At 42.1% G+C, this 20679-nt stretch overlaps 1 protein-coding gene across 1 annotated transcript in view; it reads right to left on the reverse strand.

Annotated features, from left to right (window-relative positions):
- Nucleotides 1–19278: 19278 nt before the first annotated feature.
- Nucleotides 19279–20679, reverse strand: part of OTC (ornithine carbamoyltransferase) — a 34844-nt gene continuing 33443 nt past the window's right edge. Inside the window, exon 10 of the mRNA XM_032677970.1 lies at nucleotides 19279–20471. Coding sequence (XP_032533861.1) covers nucleotides 20412–20471 — 60 coding nt within the window. The 3' untranslated portion in view covers nucleotides 19279–20411. The remainder of the gene's footprint in view (nucleotides 20472–20679) is intronic.

The following is a 20679-nucleotide window of genomic DNA, read 5'->3' on the forward strand; positions in this document are numbered from 1 at the left end:
TTCATGTGTAGACAGATATTCCAGCAACACCCAAACTAGGGGTCTGGATCTGGAGCTGAGTCCCATCCTCTATGTCTGTGGCTTGAACTCAAGTCCTTCTCACAATGTCAGCAGGTTGCTACACTTACGTATAATTTGTTCTTCAACATTCACCACTGTAGGGGAAAAAATGGGGAATTACATTTAAAAAAACTAAAACATGAAAAAACTGTATGTTAAGCAACAATATTCAAATTGCAAAGTCAGACACTTGAAAATTAAAAGTTGTGTATGTAGTTATCCCTGCAACACCTAATTCAGTTATCTTGTGAATATATTGCAATTTTCTATATTTTATTTTCTATAAATTTTAATTTATATTTAAATTTTTTCATATCCACCTCTCTCTTAATTTTGCATTTCAAATTACTTTCTTGCAATGTTTCATGATGCATTATTAATATAAATGTAGCAATACAAATATATTACAAATACCTCTATACAAAACCTGTATTTATTTAGGTGGCAAAGTCAAGCGCTTGAGAGTTAGGAAATGCCAGATGTACGCACCGCAAGCACAGCGAGAGACATTCTCTATCCCAGAAATCTTATGAATCAAATTAACACATGATGAACCATCTGCTACAGGGATAGGATGGGAAGATAAAAATAATAGTGACCAGGACAAGTTATATAACCTAGGTATGAGCACAAAGAGAAAATGAGTGACTGCCTTTGTTTTCTTCTAAGTGGTTTCAGGAGACCTCTTGGCCCTGGTGCTGTTGACATTCCCGGAATAATATTCTGCATATTGCACATATCCCTGGATCTTCTGAAATAGCATCTTCAGAAGCAGTGTGCCCGTGGGGACTCACAGATACCTTCCTCAAATACTTGTCGACAGACACATTCCTAGTGTTAGGAACCTATAGTATTAAGTAGGAGTTTCTTTAGCAAAAGTGCTGCAAGTGAAAAAAAAAAGGATATTTCATGTTACAGAACAAGACTCTGGGCTCCAGTGTAAGGGCAGCCCACCCTGAGTCCACAATGCCAAAAAGCCAGTGCTTCGCAGTGCAGATCCTACCATGAGTGGCCTCACATCACTGTGAGCTGGCACATGCTTGGATTAATCTTCTTCTTCATTCTGAGTGTTATTTTCAGGGGCGAATGTCTGAGCATGGGTGTGTGCACACAACAATGAACATTGTATGCAGGGTTGTGATACCAATCTCTGGGTCTCTGTCTGTAAGTACCTCCTGCAGGGTCTAGTGACAGAGATGTTGACACTGCCTAGGACTCTACATGGATTACTTTAGACATCGAGGATGGGGAAAAAAAGGACATAAAACAGGATTAGGTTCTCAATTCCATTCCCTTACCAGTTGTTCCACCAGATCTAACACAAGTCCTGATATCTCTGTGATGCCTCTGTTTTTATGTTCATGCACAAACATCTTGACAATGGGAATGTAGAAAGAGACAGTAATGTGATTCCCTGTCTCTTTTGCTAGACTGGATGAAAGCCATTCTTTTGCCTCCAATGCATCTTTTCTCCAGAAGGCTCCGTAGGGCATCCCAAGCTGCTCTGTGCTACAGGTTTCTCAAGAAGGTACTGGTGGAAAAGCAGACTCCTGAGAACACCGGCCTTTCAAAAACTGTCAGAATTACTAGTTCATAATCCACCTACTGTTTTCAGTTTCAGATTTGTACCTTTAAGGGGGGACCCAAGGGTATTTCCCAGCTTCTGGATCTGTGTGTGTGCCTTCTTCCCACCTCCAGACCTGGGTATACATCAGCCTCCTGCTCCCACAGCCCAAATTCTGAAAGCCTGCATGAGCTCACCAGAGAGGAGCAGTGACACCTTTTACCTGTTTTACTCACTTGAAAGAAGAGGAGAGCAGGCGTGCAGGGCTCACCACAGTGCCAGCATGGCCTGTGCTACCTTATCACTGCCCAGTCATAAAGACTTCACACTCTACTGCAATCTGTTCTCAATTTCTGGTGCATCAGATGATTCATAACACAGAGAAGAAGAAGAACTAAATATAAATGGCAACTCTCATCATTCATCTATTAATCATCTCAAGAGTATTATTGTCCCACCACATTCCTCCTACCAACTGATATCCCTCCAGAGTGTTCATGTCTCATATGCTTGTGCAGCAAAGGGTGGCTAAACACACGTGAAGCCCTGCCTGTGCACATTTATAGTTCTAATAACCAGTGATTCCCCCTTTGTTACTCCTGGAATCTCAGCAATCCACTCCCCACCCACGTGCCTGCCATCTGCTTCAGGCGTTTTGGTGGTGTCGCTGTACCCGTGTGCGAGAACAACTGCACACAGCTCGTCCTCAGAGGCATGTCAAATGTTGCTTTCTTTCCAGTCTGGAAGGAGGAACTGTGGGAAGGATACGGAGATCCTGCTTTCCCTGGTTTCTGAGAGTTTTGAAAAAATGTCTTTTTTGTAATGATCACAATAAAATGCTTTTCTTCTTCCTCTCTTCCATATACACTTCAAAGTGCACCCCTTGTCCTGATCTTTCCTTGGAACATGCAGTCTCTTGTTAGTGCTCTTTGTTAGTATTGATCATTGTAGAGTTTCCAAAGTTTCCTTGTTCCAACAGGTGGAAAAAAATCACCACTTCTCTGACCTTTTGAAATGTTTGCTTTTCTTAACTATCAGCATAGGTCGATGTGCAAGACCTAAAAAGGGGTGGAAGAATATACATCTCTGCTGGTTTGTAAATGGGGTCAAGTGGGTGGAAGAAAGAAATTATGTGAATAGAGATGTATGGATGTATCTTCCTTATGCTGTTTCCTGCATGTATTCCACCCTGTTTCTTGTCCTGCACGGGAGCAGGCAGATCCACACTTACCCTACATGGTGCCCTTAGCACTGGAAGGTTGTCTGAAAACTTTAATTATGCTGATGACTTGAATCCAAGCTACCAAACAGAGAGCTTGTTTCTGTAATTGAGGGATTTTTGTCTAGCTTAATTGACACTACTTTTAAAACCACCCCTAAACCACCCCAAAATGTCCTTAGTTAAAAGTGTGATTTTTCTGTGTTTGGCACAAAAATGGAGAAAAGCATGGTGTCTCTGCAGGTGTGTTGGAGCTCATCCGTGGCACCTTCCATTACAGCAGTCACTAGGAAACTGCACATTTCCACACAGTAAAAGGCTACATCGTTGTCACTTGTGAAACAAAATGGGAGGGGAAGGAAGAAACAGCTTTCTTTTAAAACATGTGTAATAATTCAGCTGGCTAAAACGGCTTTTGAGAACAATTTAGAACAATTCCCTTCCTCCTGAGGCTAAGTTAGAGGAATTGCTAAGAGAATTCATCTGAAAGTTTAGAACTGAATTCACAAATTGCACAGAATACCTCCCAGATACTTTGCAATGGAAATATTGGCCCCATGAGTGCTAATAAAATTTTTGCCATTGCTTTCTGTGCAGGCCAAAGAAAAGAGTAGGGAATAAAAAGAGGGATTGAGAATAGAAGGCTAAATGCTTCTGCGTAATGCAATGTTGTGATGTCTCTCTTAGCTGCCAACAAAAGCAACACTTTGAATTTTGGCTGATAATTCAGCTGGGAGAATTTCAAAGCAGTTTATGGATTAGCAGAAGAACAACTGTAACAAGAGTAGTAACACAGGCTAAGCAGAACAATAGAAATAGAAAATGCAAGATCTCCATAAGAAAACACTGTGCATCTCACTATCAGTTAAGTCTCTGAAGTATAACACGCCTGCTCCTACCTTTGCTGCCACCACACCAAGAAACACAAGCTTTGGGAAAGTGAAACAAGATGTGAACTGAATTGATCATTGACATCCTGAGATTAGCTCAGTTGGTCAGTGCCTGGTGTTAATAACACCAAGGTTGTGGATTCAATCCCCATATGTGCCAGCCATTTAAGAGCTGGACTTGAAGATCCTTGTGGGTCCCTTCCAACTCAGGATATTCTGTGATTCTGTGATCCCAATTTTTCTGGCGACACTTGGAAGTGACTTCCTCTAACCTCTGAACTTGCGTTGCCAAGCAGCAGGTTGTTATCCTTTTGTGATACCTCCTCATTACACATTTGTGATGCCTCATATGTATTATGAGATCTCCTTTCTGTATTTATTAATTTATGCCTGTATTTTTTGCTTACATCATCCTTATCCTACCTACAGCACCCAAACAGATCATGTCCCCGTGGCTCCCTGGCTAAAAGTCTTCGGGTGAAACTGTTTGTGAGAAATGTTTTTCTGACAATACTCTATCCTGCAAGGGAGAGATGGAGGGAGGAAAGATAATGCAATACATTTTCTCTTTTGTTTCTTTTGCAACCCGTTCATCATCTTTAATATCACTGATATGTTTTTTTTTTCCATTAGATAAGTTGTTGGTGTCCAGAAAAGAAGATGCATTTATCATAAACTTGGAGATGTGGGAGACATGAAGGACTTAGTGGTCCCTAAGACTGTCTCTTGAGAAAGCACTCCTTAAAATCCATTATTCTTTCCAGCTAGTGAGCCTTCTGTTCTACCTTAAAAAAATAAATAAATAAATGCTCAGTGATATTTACTTTCTTTCCTAAAGGTAACAGCAGTTGGAGACCCAGACTGTTTTCAGCTCATGCCTAAGATGGGAAAAATCAGATGGCTCCAGAGGTTTCACCAGAGCAGTTTTCTCTCAGCTCTAATCAGTAAGAATGAGAAAAGAAGATACAGCTTTGCCATTGCCTGCTGGGACCGTCGTTTTTCTTTGTTAGTGAACTATAGTATCTGTGTTCATAGCACAAGAATGCAGCCAACAGATCCTAGACATGCCATATGTTTCTAGGGTTTAGAAACCCATAAAAGTTGAGAGTAGCATCTGATTTATCTCAGCAAATGGTTCCAGCTGTTCTCAGGAACATATTTTTTTCATCAAGGGAGGTGTTCCCTAATTTAAGTCTTGATTTGAATCTCCTTGCCCAGAGATATGTTTACAGAACTATTTGTAAAATGTTATCCACTTCGTATAAGCATTTTGAATGCTTATATGCTGTGTGGTGTTACTTTTCTGTAATCATTGTTTCTTCCTGAAGGAAACTAGCAGGATTATTAGTAATTGCTCAGTTATCAAACAGTGCACAAGCTCATTTTCTGGCCTAAGCAAGTCATTAGAGTTTCATAAATGCTGAGTCACAAACATTATTCTACTCTGCTGACCTGAAGAGACCACCAAGGAGAGGACAACTAACTCACTGAGGGAAAGAGAAATATTTACTTTCCTGAATGATCTGGGATTTTACTTGTTCACTGTCTATGGTGTTTCTTCTTTCAGGTGTGAATGTTGTGGATACCTGGCCCCAGTGTCCCCCAGCATATTGATAAGGGAATGATGACAAGTGATAATGTTAAAAAATATCTGACATTTAGCTTGGATTCATTTTAAATAGTGAGACAACCTTTGCTCATCTATGACCTTCCAGCATGGCTGTTTTACAGTCCCTCACTGCTCACTCCCCCACCAACTTTCCTTTTTGTCCCTGAAGCCTAAATCCTGGTATGACACAGAGATAAAAAATCTTCAGGCTGGTCTCCATTGGAAAAAAAGTCTATTGGTCTTCACAGGCCCCCATAAATCACTAGATGTCCTTCTTTCTTCCAGAAAGGAAATCGAAAGAGGAGCATGACAGATACATATCTTTGATTGGTTAACTAGTAGTTGAATGTATTGGAAAGACAAGGCAGAGATATTTTAGAGTTTTTTGGGTTTTTTTTCCAGGTGGAAAATACTGGTTTGAAAAAACTGAATTTTTTTACTTGTACATATGTCTTTCCTTTAAATATTTGTAAAATATGTTGAAATATTCTGTTCTTCCCTTTTTGCTACAGCTTTTATGTTACACTTCTATTTTACATAAATGCAAAACGAAGTCTAATTTAATAAGCCCAAGGGAAACAATTTGACTTCAGTGTTTGAATATTTCCCTCCATGCAAAAAAAATCCTTGACAGCCACTTTTATTTATGATTCAGAATGAAACAAAATTTTGAAGCCCTGAAGCCTTTCTGAGGATGAGATGTCTGGTTTCTGACTAGCCCTGTTTTTGGTGCAGTTGTGAGACAGGCAGCAATGCTGATCATGGCACAGAAATGGGACCAAAGGGGTGCAGCACATGACATCATCTGAGGTTTCTACTCTGTGCCACAGCTCCAAGTGCCCCAAAAGCTCCATTCAGCAGCATCCCTAGAAAGCTTCCTTTCAATCCACTCTGCTTGCTTTTTATTTTCTAATTTATTGGGTTTTTTTCCTTTTCTCTTTTTTTTTTCCCCCCAGGGATTTTTTTCACAATCTTGGCTTGCTTTTACTTTTCTCTCTCTTAAATGTTTTGGTGAGTGTAATGCTCTCTGTTGGCGGTCCCTGTGTAGGTTAGAGAATGAGGAGGAGTGCTTTGCCCTTGCCCAGAGGTGGGTAAACTGCCTAAAATTTCTTCATAGGAGACGTATTCAAATCCCTGCAGGAAGATAGAAACATGAATGATATATGACTACACTATTTCATGGTTTATGACTTTTATCAGTATGTAAATGAAAGACAGTGAGTGGCTCTCTCAAATATTCACAGTAAAAGTGTTCATTTGGTCACATTATCAAAAAATAAGCAATGAAAAAGAGATGGGAACATGATGGAGAAAGACAGAGACAGGTATGTGATCAGCATATGAACAGAGTCATCTGATGCTTCACTGGGGGCTGTGTTGCAGACTTACTTTTTGACCCAAGGAAAGTAATTTGCACATGTTTTCAAAGCAGCCATTTTAAGTTCAGGAGCCCAAACTGGAACACTGTGAGAGGCATTCTTCTCCCTGGAGATGTCCATATGTGAGGTGGTCAGGAATAACCTACTCACAGCCAGGAGGAAGCAATAGCTGGGCTTAAGACATGTTACCTCTTGGACTGCTTTGATATCCACATTAGGACAAGATGCATCTCTTAGAAATGCCTGTTTCTACCCCCAGTCAACAAGGGGAGTCAACATGACTAAGCCATCCCCAAAGTATCAGCAGTGCAGAGGTCTGAAGTTAGGTAAGAAGCATCCACCCACTGGCATCTTGTTTGATGCAGATGCTGAGTGGTTGCAAACCTCTAACCTTACGTGACATCCGTATAACGGGTGTCTTGGAAGCAAAACTGTTTTCTTGTGATCCAGCACATGAATCTTGCAAAAAAATTTAAGTCTGACAGCCTGACATTTTTTTTTCCCCGAGGGAAAATATCCTCTCAGGATCATGCTGTTTCTGCTTCAAGATTCGAGAGAGTCAGGGCCAAATTAAAAAAAAAAAAACAGAGTGAAAAAGATGCTGTTAGGAAATCACAGATACTGTTAAGGGTCTAAATCACTGCACTGTTCCATTCAGACCATAATTTCTTGAGCAAAAATTTCTTTGTTTTTAGAATTACAGGAAGAGTCAGGTAAGACCAGCATCTAGTGCATCTTACTAATGGAGGTGTTCAGTCGGCAGTTTCTGTGCCTCCCCAGCTGCTCTTTCTTGTATTTATGCATAGCCATAAAGCTGTTGCAGATCTTAAATAAGGAACAAGAATCCCTAAAAATGACAAAGTGACAGAATGGAGAAAGAGAGTATAGGGAAAACCCAGACAACACTCCCTACCCATTCTCCCTATCTTTCCTGTGAACTACTGGAGAAGTATAAAAATCTTGAAAATATTAAACAGAAACTTCTAGCTTTCAAATAGCAATCCAGTGTCCTAATGTACTTCCCAGGCCAAATTCAGCCCCCACGTATGTGATTGGAACACTCATGAAGTCAGGAAATTCATGGAGTTAGGCTTATGCCTAAATTTGGCTTCATATTTTATATGGGGGAGCTTATATGTTTTTTTTCCCTTGTAATGAAAATACAGTTTTTGACTAGAATGTGATACGTCCCTTCAAAAATAATATACAAATTCCCTGTGACAGAAGCTCAGCCACACCAAATTGAGCTTTGTGTAGCACTCAAAAGAAAAAGAATAAAGAATTGCTACAGCCCTAACACAACCTGGGATGAACATGATGTATACCTGACTTCTGGTTTGAATTCAGTAGGCTTCTCTGTTCTAAAAGAACAAATGAATCTTGCTTCCCCAAGCATATGGTAGCAACACATGCCATTTACATCCCATATGGGGTCTCTTCCAGACAACCATCCGACTATAAAATGTCATGAGAAGTCGCTTTAGATCTCCATTTTATATAGTGCAGACACTTACCGTTCCTCTTCACTGTCCATAGGTCCAGGAGAGGTGCTTTTATTATAACTTTTATTTGTACTGCATTACTACCTGTAAGTTAGGGAGCACTGCAACACCTCTGCCATCACACTGTGAAAAATGTAGGATTTCTTCGGATGCCTATGGACTAATTCAGCCACAGATGAAAACAGTTGGTGTGACACATAATGAGAAAGAATGGGACAGGAAAACCAACTCTGTTTGGTTATTACAGTATACCATATTTTGTCACTTGGTCTCAAAGCACTCAGTAAGCAAGATAAGTGAAATTATTCCTGTTTCAGAGATGGGGAAACAGAGGCACAAGCAGGTGACTTTTCAGAGCATGCCAAGGCAGTGACAGAGCTGGCATCAAAACCTCAGTCACAGTCCAACTCTTTACTCACTTGCTCACACTGCCTCCTCCTCACATACTTGGGTCCCTTTTAAATAGGTCACGTAATATCTATGAATAGTTCAGGCACATACATGTAAATGTGGGAGCAAAAACCCACACAGAATAGGCCTTTTTATTTCCTTGGCTGCCTGCACAGTCATGCTTAATTGGCCCTTTTTTTGTAGGCAGCACAATGAAAATGCCTGCAAAATGCAGATTTTAAAGACTGGTATCAGAAGGGCCTCCCTTCCGCAATGAGGAAAGCACGTGTACACTCAGTGGGAAACTGGATATCCAGGCAAATGAGGCTGGGATTTCTGGCATAGGAGAGGATGCAAATCAACCAGGCAATGAAATAAATAAACAGGTAGAAGTCTGGAAAGGGAAAAGAGACAATTTGTGCTTGATGTATTTATAAGGAAGTCAGTAGTGGAGAGGGATGAAATAGGGAAGGAAATTGCTTTATTAATGCCCATTCATAAGATTTAATTGTTTTCATACCAAGGCCAAGAGGAGGAAGGATTTATAATTTCTGTCACATTGAACTATTATGAACACCATACTGGGCAGGGCAAGTAACTCAGGCTAGGGAATTCACCTTCCAGCAGACCTGAAAGACAAGGAGAGTGGTCAATGGGAAGCTGTTGAGGTCAAAGAGAATGGTGATGACTAAGAGAAGGGAAGTTAAGATGCAAAGGATGTTGATGTTTTAGCCTAATAACATGACTTCCAGGTTAATGAAACTCTCCTATAACCATATAAGAGTATGTAGTCGGGATGTGGAGGGGATGACCAATGTACTGTGAGATTCTCTTTTCAAAGAGAACAAGAAGAAGAATGGAGGGAACCACTGACAAGAAGCGTTAAAGGAATAAACAGAAAAAAAGAAAGAGACCCTGAAAAGGGTAGAACTGACAAAATAAAGAAAGAAAAGCTTTGAGGAAGGGGGTAAAACTGATATCACCAAAGCCAGTTAAGAGGTTTAGGACCTAAAAAAGACATTGATTGGTAGTTGGGAAAGAAGAGATGACACCAAAAAATGCACAAGCACTGCACCACTGTTTGTCCCACTTCACTTACCCTTGTACAACAGCATATGAGAGAATTTTAGTTGTGTGGCAAAAACCCTGTCTTGAAGGATCTTGTCTCTTTTCACAAATGCAGGATACATCATATTCTTCAAACATCCTGACAGTGACACCATTGTTAATACTGCTGACCTGACATGGCAGTGCCACAAAACCCAGATCATTGCACCGTGAAAACCCGAGCGTTTCACAGCACATCATGTAGCCAACCTCTCCAGGCAGTAGTTTGCCTGCAACATTGTCCCCTTAGCAAGGATTTGCAAAATCCAGAGAACTTAGGCTGGATAAGAAAATATTCAATGCAGCCCTCTAGGTTTCCTGCAGTCATTAATCTGATGTTTTTACCTCTTCTAGTTATCTTGGTCCTTTCTATTGAGATTGTATATTGAGTCACTCTATGCTTTACCTTTAAGTTTGCATGCAGCAGGTTTTTGATGTATGCTTTTAATAAATTTTCTTCGATTTACTCAGGCAACAACTTCCCTGCTGCCAAATGCCCACGCCCACCCTGCTGTCTTTCCATTTAGTCCCAGGAACCAGGTCAAGCCCCAGTCAAAGCCTCATTCCTGGGAGGCTCACACTGGGCTGTAAAACTGATAATGACACGAGGACAGCAAGCCTAGTGCTCAAACACAGTAATTGCTCAACAGTCCATGAGAGAAATAATCATAGTATAGAGACAGCGGCCAACACAGGGAGATTAAAAGAGTCCAGAAAGACAAACATATTGTTCTCCAAAAAAGACCTCTAGTTGACTTCTCTCTGCCTTCATCTAGAGTGGAATTAACCTTATGAATTCAGGTAATTATTCTCTGTCCTGAGTCTTCTGCAAGTGGCTTCAGAGAGCTGCCTCCCTGCTGTCTCCAGAAACAGCAGTCCACAAGGACATTTCAGATATTAATTGAAAGGGAAATGTTTGCCAAAGGTCAGTTCAAGTGGAAGAAAAGCCCCTTTCATTGTGGCTGGGGGGAGAGCAGAACAAATAAGTATCTCAAGGGAGGCACAGAGAGCCTCTGTGATTTATTTGGTAGAAGGCAGGTGGGAATCAGTGAATTTCCCCCTCTTAATCATTTTTGCCCAGCCTTTACCAACTCCTTATCTTCTCTAACCAGGACTTAGATCACCTCAGCACAGTTATCAAGACTGTCCTTTTTTTCCTACACTTATGCACACACATGATAGACCACACTGTTTATGGCTTTGTGTGGATTAGTGCAGAGGAATATTTAAATAAATGTTTGGAGTGGCTCATGTCACTTGCTGATGACCAACAACCAGTTTAATGCAACATGGCATTCAAAGACCACAAGAGCATTCCTTTTGGATTTCACTGAGACCACAGTGCCATCACGGAAGCAGAGACTGAAGTTTAGGGAAAAAAAAGGATAGGAAATTACAAAGGACATGTTGAAGGCCTCCTGACAGTTCAAGGCAGATGCAGGAAATACATCATAATGATTTTAGCAAGGTCTTCTGCCAAACGGGACATTTACCTCTTTGCTGTACAGACATTTCTCTACAGACCCAGATATCTCCAGTGTCTCTCATTATGTTCCAGAATTTTTCATCTCAGACAAATGTAGGATCATTTTTCTCTTGTTTTTGTGGTTACAGACAATATGTGACATAAATGGAGCACCATGTTGTATTCATTATTTAAGAGTGGGGGTTTTTTTCTCAAAAAAATTTCTCATTTCAGGTCTTTTTTCCACAGTGTTACACTCCTGGGTCCTGAGAAGCTGAGAGATTCATTGGGGATTCTGGGACTGAGAGCTGTGAATGGGCAGAGGAGGGGCAGTCAGTCCATTTCACAGATGAATTTGATAATTCTGTCTGTGCTGAAAGTTTCTGAAAAAGAGAAAGAAGATCTTGGCTACGGGACAGTCTCCTGACAAGCACCTCAGTGCCAAACACCAGAGGTGGTTCCAGGGTGTTCAAACCGGGAGCCCAGGGTATCAGGCAGCCATGGACTCAGATGCTTGGGAAGGAGGATCCCCAAAGTTTGTAGGCATTTGGGTCTCTGTCCCCTTGCCAGGTAAACACCTGGGTTAAAGGACACATATTCTCTTCAGCAGCCTGCTGGAAAAAAAAAAAAAAAGAAGAAGTAAAGCATTTCCTATAGAAAAACTGAGATATGCCATGAAAAACTGACTTGGCAAAGTGTTGTGATACTGTCAGAACTTCAGCTGAAGAAATTGCCATCGGTTTTTAGAGAGCTTTTGCTGTCGAGCATGCCCTCCTGGATGAGCAGGTGCTTAAGCATGTACTGTGTTTGCTTCCACAAACAGCCCCTGTAATACAAGTTCTCCATCTTTATTATGGTATTAGGCAACCAGGCACCTCTGTGAACAACAGCTCCCCATCAACTGGTTGAAAAAGAGGACTGCTTCAAGGAAAGGCACTTACTACCTCTTTTGGAGGCAGTCCAGACATTTAGGATGAAGAGGCTAATCCAGTTAAGCCATGTAAGGCAAATACTCTGCAGATTACGTTTTTTAGCTGCCTAGCTAACAACCTACAAGGACCTTATTTTTTTTTTTCTGTAATAGCCTTTGACACCTGTTTTTCACAGGCAGCAGTAATCTGGAGACAGGTAGTATGAGCTTGCTTTAAGAGATACTGAGTGCTTAAGGTCCATGCAATTTCTGTGAATATATTTCTCCCAAAGGTCAGGTCCCATGTCTATAAATTAACCTGGCAATTCAGCAGGAGTCTGACTAATGTTGCTTGCACTGTACAATGTTCAGAACAAATGTGTTTCTGGTCCTTTTTCTGTCCACCTCAGAGATGAGGAAGGCTATGAAAACCCACCGTGGTCCTGAGCATTAGCAATGAGCACGGGGAAACAGCTTTATCCCATTTCAAAATAGGGCAAGTCCTAAAAGTTACAGCTGAAGCAACTGCCCTGCCTAATTATGATGATCTCACAGGACCACCTTTCTGGGAAGGATGTTCCCATAGTCATCCACATTGAAACAGTGGAGTTCTCTGTAGATGCAGGGACAAGAACAAGGAACAGGTGACTTCCTCATGAAGTCAGAGTAAAAACCTTCCACGTGGCAATAACTGGCTGCCCCTATAATTCAGAATCCATTCTGCCCTTAGAAAACTCTCATACAGGTTGGACTTGCTGCCCTCTCAGAACATCACAAAAGCTTTTCCTTGGTGGAACCATTTATTCCTACTATATGGATACCTAAAAGCAGTGTGTGCATAGTCACTACAATAGAGTTTCTCAGAGGAATTTATTTAACATGCTTTCCTGAGCCCTTAATTGCAGTCTTGTGAATCCTAGTTACTACCCTGAGCAAATCAACAGTATTGCAAGGAGAATAACTGTAATCTCCTGGTTTTCTTTTCCCAGGAAGACAACTAGTAAAATATATAGTTCTGCTGTACTGCGACTTCCTATAGGTGTTTTTGATTGCATTTTCCTCCCTAGTGCTACAATAAGAATTAAACTCTCTCTGGTATAGTTTTGAGATGCTCTCCTGTTGTGAAGATGATCTGAAATGCCCAGTGATTCACAGCTCTGATATTTCATATCTAATGGAATTATTTCTGGATGGAATTGTTACCTTTCCTGAGAGAGAGACATTCATAAAGCTGGTAGGAGACAAATTATATACATCTACCCTTGTCTGCTCTGCAGCACTTCTCAAAATCAAATTACTTGGCTACACTTTCAAAAATTCCTCCCATTGTAAGAATGTGTGAGAAATTCAAAGAAAAACACGGGGCATTGTAATTACACAAAACACAGGAAATTTAGGGTTACAAATGGACTTAAGAAAGACCCAGCTGTGTCACAGCACAGAGGATTAAGAGATGGGGATCTGAAAGCTCTCTCTTCTTCCTCTGTAGATCATACTATCAGTAGGTCTCCATTATAGGATTATATGCCTATAAGGCATATGTATAGATCACCACATGAGGTATGTTCTGTAACTGTTGGATTGGGATTAAGACATTTTATTGCCCAAAGACAGTCTGAGTTTAAACTGTTTTAGACATTCCTATGGTTGCTGCCTCTTCCCTTCAGAGTGGCTGTGCCCCTTTGCTCGTAGCAGTGCCCCAGAGGAGCCTGCAGGGCTGCCCTGCCACAGGGGAAGCCCCCTGGAGAGGTTTGTGTGTCATTCACCCTCTACTGACCTGTCCTCAGGAATCCCCCAAAACTGCTCTGGGACTGAAGTCAGAAATCTGAGCTGTGGAGTGGGTCTTGTCAGCCTGCTGGTGACTCACGTAGGGATTCTGTGGTGCTGGGAGACATTTCTTTTCAATTAGTTAAATTGCCAAAGTAAGCAAATATCCTTCAAGTGATATCAATTACAAAATATTTTAGTCTGCCCGGGGTAAGTGCAAAGCACCATCTGTGGGACATCATCCTTGGGGTGTCTCACTTGGCAGGTTTGCAGGACAGGGACAAACCTGTCTTTACTGAAGCTGCGGTGGGGTGGGGGTTCAGCCCCACAACACCAGAAAAGAGGTCCTGGGGCAGCCTGGTCCCCCAGCAGTTCAGGAGGTGGTAGGATGTGGATCAGCCCATCAGTGGGACAGCACGAACTGCTATTGAGCAGAGCAGTTTGCAGAAAGCAGCAAGGGCATTCCTGTGGCTGCAGCCTGCCTGTGGGGAGAGCACACCCCAGTCATACAGGGGCTTCCCAGGGGATCAGAGCAGTGCAGATCCCATCCACACACCGCTGGAGAGTATGCCAGGTGCTCTTTGGAGGAGGGGGCATGTGAGTAGAACACTCTTGCACCTGCATTCCTAACCTGGGTTTTGTACAGCTCTGTGGGGACACCTAAGCCATGGGTTTTGTGGAGCTGCCTATACTCTGACCCAATAGTGCCCTTTTTCTGTGTGCACACTACAGTTTGTCTCATTCCAGGTGCTCAAGGTTTCCTTTCTTTGTTACCCAAGCAGGAACAGCAGCCAACCATGAGCACTGTCTCTGTCAGAGAACCCAGGCAGTAGTGGCTGGCAGTTTGTCAAACACAACCCTTTCACTCAGCAACACCCAGGCCACGTTCAACTGGGCACAGCACAGGGAGCAGGATGGGAAAGTTGGCCTCCGTTTCACACTGCAAACAGAATCTGGTTTCCGCCAGACAGCTTTCTGTGCTCTCTGGACCACCCCAAAAGAGGTGTTAACATCACTGAGGTGGCATTACTGTGATCAGCCTGGTCTTTACCTTCAGAAATGGGTGCCCCACGCTGGAAGGGGGGGCTGTGGATCACACGGACCATAGGTGGAGGCACAGCAGGGTTCCTGCCTTTCAGGGCCGGGGCAGCAAACTGACTGCACATCCCACTCTGCTTCCCACTGGAAGGGAATTGGACATGTGAGCAGCAAGGGAGCCATGGAGTGTTCCTCCTCCAAACTGACCAGGAGTGAGACCATGGCATGTCCCATGGAGAGCATTTATCTCACTTTCAGATAGTGAGTGGGAACGCCAGGTGAGGCTACTGGACAGAAGTTAGGCAGATGCAACACTGTTGACCTTGCTGACTATGAGGTGGAGAGGGACTTGGAAAGTCTCATAACTTCATGGGGCACTGGAACAGTTTCACAGAGAACTTGTTGATGCCCCATCCCCAGAAGATTCAAGACCATGTTGGATGTGTGGGGTTCTGAGGAACCTGGTGTAGGGGAAGGTGTCCCTGCCCATGGCAGGGGCATTGGAACTAGATGATCTTTAAGATGCCTTCCAACCCAAGCCATTCTATGATTCTGTGATTGTGAGTAGTTTAGACTTCTCCCTCCAATTAATATTATTTTGGGCTTAAATCACTAAGCATGACCTGCATTTGCCCTGTCAGCTCTTCAGTACTCTTCTCCAGCTATCACTGCTGTCCCCCACAGCTGGAAGTAAGTTTTGGCTCAACTAAGTAAACTTTGATCATCAAAGTTTGCAAATTTTGGTGCTTGTCTCTCTTTCTAGATATATCATGCTTGTGTTGGAGCCTACTTTGCACGAGTGCCAATCCCCTGAAAACAGGCCCATTAGAGAGCAGCAGCATTCATTAATCCTCCAACATATAATGCAGCCCACAAGGAGCTTTCCAAGGGATTTGGCAGGGGCAGGCAATGCTTTGACTGTGTTTGTGAAAGATCTGTTGTCTGAACAGAGTCACCTCAGATTTCTTGCCCCTAGAGAAAAAACCTCTACACGCACACACATGGAAGGGATCATCAAGCATTTACAGAGGCCACAAAGGTTTGGGATTTCTTCAAAAAGTTGGTAACGAGATTGTGTAAGAATCAAATAACCTTGCAAATAGCTGTATCCCATTAGTCATGAGAGCAAACACTGGGCTGAATTAAATGTTTATTGTGTCTTATGAAGTGTCTCTGTACACATAACCTTGGGCAAGACCCAGAAATTCTGGGCTCTGCATTTGAAAGGCAGCTGGCTAAATAGCCATGGCAAAATAATCAAAAGAGTACTGTTTATTTGCTCAATACATTAACCAAGTGATTAGCTGAGAAATGGGAGAACCAGAAGAAAGAAGAAATATTTCCCTTTGTCAATGCAGTCTATTTTTCAGACTTTCCACCAGCATTAAACATTCCTGGAAAACAAAACTAAGCTCAAAATACCTCAATTCAATCATAAAAGCTTTCCCCAAACTGAATGATCAGCTCGGTGCATTGTTCAGACCATCATGTAGCTCTTACTCCCTCTGTCATAAAATTTGAAAGGCAGTGAGATAATCATGCCTAACTTACCAGCCTGTCTTATGAGAAGTAAACATTAATTCAAGAGTTCTGGAGGACTTCAAGCAACCAAACCTTGGTACCTTCTTGTTACTTAGTTATTCCTGTATCTCTCTTTTAGCATCTGAGACTTCCACAGGTGACTGCTTCTGATACCAGGCAAGAAGTAAATCTGCTGTACATTGTGTCATTCTTGATGTAAGCGGGTTCAAATAAAATATTTAATTATGTTTGAGAATTCTCACTTTCATTTGTTCCCTCCTGGTTGTCCAGGCTCCCCACTCAGTCCTTCCTAAGTTACTGTACCTCATATTCTCAGACGCTAATTATTTGCAAATTCTTTCTGCCGACCTCCTACCTGCTGTGGTTACTGTGCTCTTAGCTTTGTAGCACACGGAGAGAGAATGTTATTCTTCCTCCATGGGACAGTTATAGAGAAACATTTTTCACCTGTTTCTCTACTGAATCTCTAATTAATGTTAGATCAGTTTTAGAAGATCACATACAGGTAACCCAGGAATCCCCACACTGCTGGAAACAAGCTGGAAAACAAGTGCTTACAGAGTGTGTGAAATGCTAATAAGCAATCCTGAATTTCTCACTTTAGGTGTAGAACAGGACTAATCCTCTAAGGACCATGAAGATAGTGAGGGATAGAGGTCAAAGCACTGGACTTAAGGCACCATAGGATGCCCTTGCTGTCCACTAGTTTCTGCTCTCAGTGCCCCATCAGTCCTGTGTCATCTGCCAGGTCCGTGCAGATGTGCCCAAGACTCTCAGCTGTCTAAGTGACATTATAGAGTATCTCTGGGCCTTTGTCCCCCACCACGGCCTCCACTGGGTTCAAATCCTGTTCATATCAACGCCAGATTTGGTACTACCTTTGGATCTGCACTTGGGCTTTGGGCACCAAAGTCAGCATGAATATACCATCTTGGGACACAGCACAGCCACAGCGCCTGCCTGTGTGTCAAGTCTGGATGTGCCTGTACAAGCAGTAGCCCACAACCAGCCCTGCAATGAGGAGGGACAGGGCAGGGACTGTCAGTCCACCCTTTGGGCCTGTAAGCAAGGGATGGATTAGGCTGGCAGCTACCACCACCTGTGCATGGTCCTGGAGAGGGACCAGAGCACAGCACTGCAGACGTGTGAGGTGCGATATTAGATCGGGGGGTTATTAAATGAGTCAGATGTGGGTAAGACTTGATAGAACTGAACTGACCCAGGGCTGTTCTCTAGACTGAGGAAAAGAGCGGGGCTCTTATGGAAAGAAGGTCTAGGCTTTCAGGAGCCAGGCAGGAGCATCTCTGTAAAAACATGGAGAAAACAACACCCTATCCTTCAAGTACACTCAGCAATGAAAACAGCACTTCTACTGATTAAAGCATAACAAATGTAATGAAAAACATAGTAAGCCATTAGTGGCTGCTACCTGTTATGCATTCGTTTTAAGCTCTTTGAATGTTGATAACTGTTTTTCCCTTCTAGAAAATCTCTCTACATTATTGCTGTTTCCCTTACTCACCACATTTGCAGTCATCATTTGCAAATTCAAGTAATGAATTCATGAGGAGTCTGGGTGGCATAATAATGCTACCTTGCACACTAACACAGCTACCACCCAGCAATCCCAGGGTACTTAACCTTTGCAAGTGGATCAAGCCTCACAGTGTTGTTCTGCTTTGTGGCGAGAGAGTGAAAGTCCCTACAGGCAGAACAGAAACCCTTTAGGGCACCATATTTCTAGGTCTCTGGGGCATGAGTGTACAAGTCTATTTGGTACCAACCCAACGCCTCTAGGAAGCGTCAGATCTGCTCTGCATGACTGTACAGACAGTCTGCACATGTTCTGTAAATCTGCCCCACCAGGATGTGTTTGGCTCCCAGCACATAGCACACAAAGTGGGTGTTGCACATGCAGAAGGGTACAATACTTTGTAGTTTTACTGCTTCCACACAGTGGTCCAGTGCTCAGGATATGTGCATAAAGTCCACCCAGTACTTCCAAAAACCATCAGAACAGCTGATGGTGTGAGCAGTTTGTGCAAGACAAAGCAGGGACTATCATCCTTTGCTGTATATGTTCACAGAGGAATAGAACCCTATGAAATTACTCTCCTGGAAATGTTGGACTCCATTGCTCACGTGTTATGCAGCAGATCTGTGCATGTGTTATAAAAATGTCAAGGGGATTCAGCTGTCTGGCATCCTGCTCAGATTCCTAAGTACAAAAAGAGCCATCAATAACCGAGATGCACATTAGCTCTAATCAGAGCACAGGGAAGCAAAAGAGGAGCAGGAGATTGTTAAACTGTTCACCATGAAACATTTAACAATAGAGCTTCGTTATTATAAATCTGCCTGACTTCACTGATAGTACATCAATCAACACAATAAAACCGATATTAATGTGTTTTTTATGAAAGGACTAGCGAAGTGAGTTGTCTTACTCTCAGACAGCACTAAAATCAGGTCAATAAGGATATCTACAATTCTAAGCACTTGAACAGCTCCAAAAGGACCAACGATACTTTTATGTATCTTGCTGAACTGGAACCTAATTCAGAAAGCAGAACCTAGTACTACCAGAAATATACAGTATTCTATGCATTTTCCTCCACATACTGAACTGGGAAGCAAAACATTGATTTTTAGCACATACCCTATTCCAACATCACTGATGCATCCAGATGCCTGCTGCAGTGTAAATGTTCACTAAATTATTGAAACCCTTGTAATGTTGTAAAGGAAAATGTTAATCTTAACAAGACCAACACAAATGCCTGCAAACCCAAGAAATCAATTGTAAATAGATAGATAGAAAAAAATGTATCTTTATTTTCATTTCAGTGATCTGTGTGGCCCTGCAGTGAACTCTAATTTTGAAAGGAATTAAATAATGTTTTGCAGCTGGTCAGAAAACACAAATCCATTTGCAGAATTTTTGAAATATCACAGATGTTGTCCTGGTATTACACTGAGAAACAAGCCAACATATTTTTGAAACTATTTAGAAAAAAGAAAGGTGTTTTTTAATAGTACTCAAAGCTTTACCTGAAATATCAAATGCACATACCCAGCCATCACAAAACCTACAAATGTCATGAATCTGTCTATTACTGAGAAGGATTATCTGAAATGTACACTGTCTTACAGTGCCAGACAAAATGCAGTAAATTCTTTCTGCAAGGGAGCTGCATAAGTTTCATCATGTGGTGTCCCTCATGTCTGCTTAGGGAAAAAAAAAAAAAAAAGGAAATAGAAAATTTGCTTCTTTAGCAGAGTTTTGTTTAGGGAATGAGGGTCTAGGGCAGATAGGCAAAGATCGAACCAGTTTCTTCCAGCCATCTTTCTCTGCTGTATCCAACTCTGGAAACTGCTCTATTCCAATTCCTCAGCAATATCCCCCTGTGCCAGCCCACAGGAATGTCATGGAGGAAGATAATACTCCCAAGGTCTCTATATTTTTGGTGTCAAACAGAAGTGGGGTTTGGATGTTGGCTGGAGGACAGAAACAGGAGCCAGGGTGCCCGGGAAGCACAGGCAACCAAGGCAAACTGAAGCACTGCTTCTCCTGCACACTTCCCAAAACAGGCAATGAAAGGCACAGGTTTGGGGAGAAGTTTATGTCTGTCATATCACACCACACAAGTTCAAACACAGCTACATGTAAACTGTGCCATGCCTATGCTGCTGGTAGACCCAACCATTAAGATACGATCTTGGAATGTTTTTCGTGATGCTGATCACTAGGACAGCCAGCTTGGAGCATCCAGGTGAAAAGCAGCTTCTGGAATGGTGTCTGTTGTCTTGAACATTTTCCCAAATGTAATGCAACATTATGCAGCAAACTATATGGTTTTAATCAAATATCATTCATTGCCTTGATCCTTTCTGAAGAAGGTCTACGTATTTGAGGACCAAAATATTCTGCCAATGAAGAATATTTTTCTCCTGGTGGGAATCCCAGTATCAAAATGTAGGTTTTTGTAGCTGTGGTGAGTAATCTGTCAGCAGGGAAACCATGACAGCCTAGAGGAGGAAGAAAAGAAAAAAATCCAATCACATTGGAAACATACTCCATAAAATAAATAAGGGGAAATATTTTCCAGCTCTGAAATCTTGTGTTGAAAATTATTGTCCTGACAAAAACTGCACACTTAGATTTATTTGCTAGAATTTCTGATGATGAATCAGGAAAGAGGTGAAAATCAGTTCAGATGTTAGGTATTGTAGCTGA

The sequence above is a fragment of the Chiroxiphia lanceolata genome, chromosome 2 (assembly GCF_009829145.1).
Source record: "Chiroxiphia lanceolata isolate bChiLan1 chromosome 2, bChiLan1.pri, whole genome shotgun sequence".
In the NCBI taxonomy this organism is placed as follows: domain Eukaryota; kingdom Metazoa; phylum Chordata; class Aves; order Passeriformes; family Pipridae; genus Chiroxiphia; species Chiroxiphia lanceolata.